We start from the raw sequence: 5,241 nt of genomic DNA, 5'->3' as shown, positions 1-5,241 counted from the left end.
GGCGGGGGGTGCTGCGGCTGATGGGCGAGGAGGATGTGGGGTGGTGGGGTGGTACTGCTGCTGCTGCTGCTGATTGCTGTGCTGGGGCTGGGATGATGCGGTTGGGGTCGCTGCTGCTGCCCTGCTGTTTTGCTGCTGCTCATGCACTTTGGGGGGAATCTGCTGTTTGCTGCTGCTGCTGTCGGTGTGCTGCTGCTGCTGCTGTCATCTTGCTGCTGCTGCTGCGGGTTTGCTGCTGCTGCTTCAGCCGTCGGAGTGCTGCCGCGTTCGCTTTTGCGCCCGGCGGTCTGCTCAGGGTGCTGAGCGTTTAGGGTTTAGGGTTTAGGGTTTAGGGTTTAGGGTTTAGGGTTTGTTTGCAGGAATATGCGGCTTGATAGAAGCAAACCCTGCGGGTGCTGCTGATGGTTTGCTGGAGCTCATTTTTGCTGTTTTGTCTTTCAACAATCCTCCCCCAGAGCTCGAGCAGCAATTCGCCAGAGTCATGCATGGTCTGCTGCTGCTGCTGCTGCTGCTGCTGCTGCTGCTGTTCCTGTTGTTGTTGTTGCGCAAGTGGTGCTGCTGGAGCTGCTGCTGTGATTTGGGCTCCTGCTGCTCCTGCGATTCCTGCTGCTGCTGCTGGGGCGGCGCGTGTGCTGCTGCTGCTGCTTGTATTGCTCGTGCTGCAGCAGCAGCAGCAGCAGCAGCTGCTGCTGCTGCTTTGGTTCTGCTGCGGAGCCCGAATAGTGGGGTTTGTTTAATTGCTGCTTTTATTTATTTCTTCTTTCTTTTTGCTGCAGCTCTTGGCAACAGCAACCTGGAGAAGCTGCGGTGTATGTGCACTCCTGCTGCTGCTGGGGCTGAGCCGCTGCTGCCGCTGCAGCTGCAGCAGCAGCTGGGCCAGCGCTTTGGTTTGAGCCTAAATGCCTAATTTGCTGCTGCTGCAGCAGCAGCAGCAGCAGCAGCAGCAGCAAAAGGGCGACTACTACAGCAAGAGGGCTGCTGCTGCAGCAAAAGGGCTGCTGAGGCAGCAAAAAGGCTGCTGCAGCAAAACAGCTGCTGATGCATCAAAGGACCTGCTGCTGCAGCAAAAATGCTGCTGATGCATCAAAAAGGCTGCTGAAGCAGCAAAAGGGCTGCTGCTGCAGCGAGTCGGCAGCAGCACGCACGGCAGCAAACGCTGCTGCTGCAGACGCGCTGGCCTCCAGCAGCAGCAGCGGCTCCCGCTGCTGCTGCTGCTGCTGCTGCAGCAGCTCTGGGGTTTATCTGCTGAGTTCCTGCTGCTCCCTTTTCGCTCACGTGTCTTTTATGTGTCTTTATATTATTTTATTTTGCTGCTGTTAATTAATTCTTGTTTATTTATTTATATGTGTTTATATGCATTTAGTTGAGGTGTACATACACTTGGATCTGCAGCCTTTTGTTTCCACACACGCGAGCGCCTAAGACACACAGAACAGCAGCAGCAGCAGCAGCAGCAGGTGCTGCTGCTGCTGCTGCTGCTGCTGCTGCTGCGGTTGTCTCTATGGGCTCCTGCGTCTGTCTGTGCGTGCCTGTGTCTCTGTACGCGTATGTATTGTTTATTATTTATTATTAGTTAGTATTATTTATTATTCTTGTTAGTTATTATTATTTATTTATTATGATTTATTTATTATCATTCCTAATATTTATTGTTTATTGATTCGGACACTAGCATGTTGTTTGTTTAGTGCAGATTAAAGGCCCAACAGCAGCAGCAGCAGCAGCAGCAGCGGCAGCAGCAGCAGCAGCAAAACCTCCCCTAACTTTTCTCTCATTTGCTTCAACTGAAAAGTGTCTCTTTTGCTTCTTTTTTTGTCTTCTCGGCGGCCCCAAATGAAAGGAATTTGTGGGGCGTTGCGGTGTACAGACACTCCAGCAGCAGCCTGGCAGTTTCTCTTTTTTCTTTCTTTTATTTATTTCTTTCTAGAGTTTTCCATTTTACTCCATTTTCACAGAAGCAGCACAAAAGCCGCAAGTTGCGCATTATATTTCTTCTATTTTCCATGTATTAGTCCAGTTTAGTCTATAAATAAATAAATAAATAAATAAATACTTAAATCAGTTTTAAGTTCTCTACAAGCATGTTTCGCGCGGCCCAGCTGTAGATACACCCCAGCGCCGCAGCAGCAGCAGCAGCAGCAGCAGCAGCAGAGCTTTCGCGTCAGAAGTGCCTGTTTGCAGCGAACTGCGGGCCGTTTCTTCTCGAATTAAGTCCAATTTGAATAAATTTAATTCAATTTAAATTCTTTTCTTTTATTTTCATTTTAAATCCAAATTTGATCCGCCTTTTTCCGAGCCAGCGGCCAATTTGACCTTCCCGTTGCGGGCTGTTTCGCCGCAGCGCGAGTGCGCTGCAGTTCGGCTGCAAAAAGGAAAAAATAAAAGACCAAAAAAGACAAAAAGGCATTTAAATGGACAATAAAGCATTAAAAAGAAAAAATGAACGAAAAATGCAACAAAAAAGCGTCAAAATGGACTAAAATTTGGTCGAATTGCAAAAAATGCAAATTTTTTGCAAATTTCCAATTGAGGTGTACACGGCCACGCGGTGTATAGACACCCCGTTTTTCAAGCTTTTTTGCTTTTTGGTTTTTCGCTAATTTCGGATGCTTGCAGAATCATTTTGGATCAAATTGTTTTATTTAAATTAAAATATAATTTAAAAATGCTTCAAATGCATTTCTTGAAGTCCTTTTGGCCGAAAAATCTGCCAAATGCATGCAGCTCCAACAACCGCTGTCCACTGCTGCTGCTGCTGCAGATATTGCTGCTGCTGCTGCTGCTGATATTGCTGCTGCTGCTGCTGCAGTTGCAGCTGCTGCTAGCGTGGCTCTGCAGCTTGTGCGTGGCGTACAAGTCCAGCAGCAGCAGCAGCTGCTGCTGCTGCTGCTGAGCCTTCCTTGTACATGCTGCTGCTGCTGCTTCCACTGTAATAGGGTTTGGGGTTTAGGGTTTGAAATAATAGCTGCATGCAGTCCCAGGTTCTCTTCTTAGACGAGCTGTGAAGCGCTCAGGGTTTAGGGTTTAGTTTTTAGGGTTTAGGGTTTAGGGTTTAGGGTTTAGGGTTTAGAGTTAACGGCTAGCGTGCTCGGGTTTAGGGTTTAGTGCCTAGGGTCTTGTTTTCAGTCCTTACGGGTTACGGCTTACGTTTTTGCGCGTAGCCTTCAGTCTTTAGGGTTTAGGGTTTAGGGTTTAGGGTTTAGGGTTTAGGGTTTAGGGTTTGGGGTTTAGGGTTTAGGTTTAGGGTTTAGGGCTCTGGAATGAGAAGAAAAGCCTAAATAGGCGTTTCTGGGTTTTCGCGTTAATTTATTTTTGCTTAAAAATCAGATTTCATGTTTAGGGTTTAGGGTTTAGGGTTTAGGGTTTAGGGTTTAGGGCTTGCGGTGGCGGTGGGAGATGCCAGTGTAACGCGGCCGACTGCGCTTCCGTGCTAGGGTTTAGGGTTTAGGGTTTAGGGTTTAGGGTTTGGCTCTTGAGGTTCTTTATCTAGGCTTCTAGGGTTTAGTTTTGTTTTATTTATTTTTTAATTGGCTGTTTGCTGGCAGCAGCAGCAGAAAGAATTCTCAAAGTGTGGCGGACCACTGGAGTGTCCAGTGGTTTACTGAGGTCGAGGGTTTAGGGTTGAGGGTTTAGGGTTTAGGGTTTAGGGTTTGGGTTTAGTTTTGGCGAGGACATGAATTTTGCTGTTTTATGACTGCCGATGTCAACACTCGGCACGAACTTTCGGGGTTCAGGGTTTAGGGTTTAGGGTTTAGGGTTTAGGGTTTAGGGTTTAGGGTTTAGGGTTTGGGGTCTAGGGTTGGCAGGGGAGGTGACGGCGTGCACTTGCTTTTGAAATCTTTTTCAGAAATTCAGGGTTTAGGGTTTAGGGTTTAGGGTTTGACTCTGGCTCGCCCATTTGCAACGTTTGATGCCAAGCTATATGGCCTACGGAGGCGGCGAGGGTTTAGGGTTTAGGGTTTAGGGTTTAGGGTTTAGGGTTTAGGGTTTCGAGATGAATGAGCCCAATGAGGACTCCCTGGGAAAGCCTACGACGGAAAAATTGCAAAGCAGACTCCAAGACAGTAATGGAACCCTAAACCCTAAACCCTAAACCCTAAACCCTAAACCCTAAACCCTAAACCCTAAACCCTAGCTCTTCTTTAGCTGGCAATGAAGAAGTTGCTGCTCTGGTCTTCTTTTGAGAATTTCTGTGTTTCATTTTTGGCTCCGCTTGTCCATCTTTCAGGGTTTAGGGTTTAGGGTTTAGGGTTTAGGGTTTAGGGTTTGGGGCCTAGGGTTTATTGTGGCTGCAATTTCAGGCACACTCTCTGCAGCAGCAGCTGCTGCTGCTTCGTCTGTGAGCAGCACCCCTGCTGCTGCTGCTGCTGCTGCTGCTGCTGCTGCTAGCGGCTCTCCTTTTTACCTCATCAGCAGCAGCGAAGGACCAGTTTTGCTGCTGCTGCTGCAGCCGCCACAAAGAAAGCAGCCCTCTGCAGGTGCACGAAGTGAGCTGCTGCTGCTTTTGCTGCTGCTGCTGCTGCTGCTGCTTTTGCTGCTGCTGCTGCTGCTGCTGCTGCTGCTTTTGCTGCTGCTGCTGCTGCTGCTGCTGCAGCACGCAGCGCCTTTTGTCAGCGCTGTTCATTATGCTTCCCCCTTTTTCTATTTATCTCTCTCCCGTTAATTATATATATTATTATTTAATAATAATAATAATAATTATTATTATTATTATTATTATTATTATTATTTTATTTTTTATTTCTTTTGCTTTTTTTGATTATCTCTCTTTGCCTCTTTAACATTATTTGCTGCCTTTTCAGCAGCGCTGGCCTCGCATTCCAGCGCTTTCAGGCAGCAGCAGCAGCAGCAGCAGCAGCAGCAGCGGCAGCAGCAGCAGCAGCAGCAAAAGGCCCCTTTGGAGCCGCATAGCCAGCAAGCCGAAGACGAGCAGCAACAGCAGCAGCAGCGAGGGCAGCAGGAGGAGCAGCAGCAACAGCAGCAGCAGCAAGAAGAGAAGCAGCAGCAGCGGCCGGACTCAGCCATAATTCCTTTCTGGGCGTTTTTTACAAAAAATGGCTTACGGCAGCAGCAGCAGCAACAGCAGCAACAGCAGCAGCAGCAGCAACAGCAGCAACAGCAGCAGCAGCAGCATTCTGTCTTTGGGGAGAGCAGCAGCAGCTTAAGGAGTACGTACACCTGAGGCCCGGCAGATGAGACTGCTGCTGCAGCAAATCTTTTTGTCTTTTTTCTTTTTGTGTC

General features: G+C 48.4%; 1 protein-coding gene across 1 annotated transcript in view; it reads left to right on the top strand.

The window, feature by feature from the left end:
- Positions 1–3,922: 3,922 nt before the first annotated feature.
- ENH_00043630 (hypothetical protein, conserved) overlaps positions 3,923–5,241 on the top strand; it is a gene marked incomplete at both ends in the record, with an annotated part of 4,912 nt that continues 3,593 nt past the window's right edge. Inside the window, 3 exons of the mRNA XM_013580885.1 lie at positions 3,923–3,944; positions 4,302–4,478; positions 4,806–5,172. Of these exons, the coding sequence (XP_013436339.1) occupies positions 3,923–3,944; positions 4,302–4,478; positions 4,806–5,172 (566 nt within the window). The remainder of the gene's footprint in view (positions 3,945–4,301; positions 4,479–4,805; positions 5,173–5,241) is intronic.

The sequence above is a fragment of the Eimeria necatrix genome, genomic scaffold (assembly GCF_000499385.1).
Source record: "Eimeria necatrix Houghton genomic scaffold, Enh_scaff325, whole genome shotgun sequence".
NCBI classification, from domain to species: domain Eukaryota; phylum Apicomplexa; class Conoidasida; order Eucoccidiorida; family Eimeriidae; genus Eimeria; species Eimeria necatrix.
This window is presented reverse-complemented; position numbering and strand designations above follow the sequence as displayed.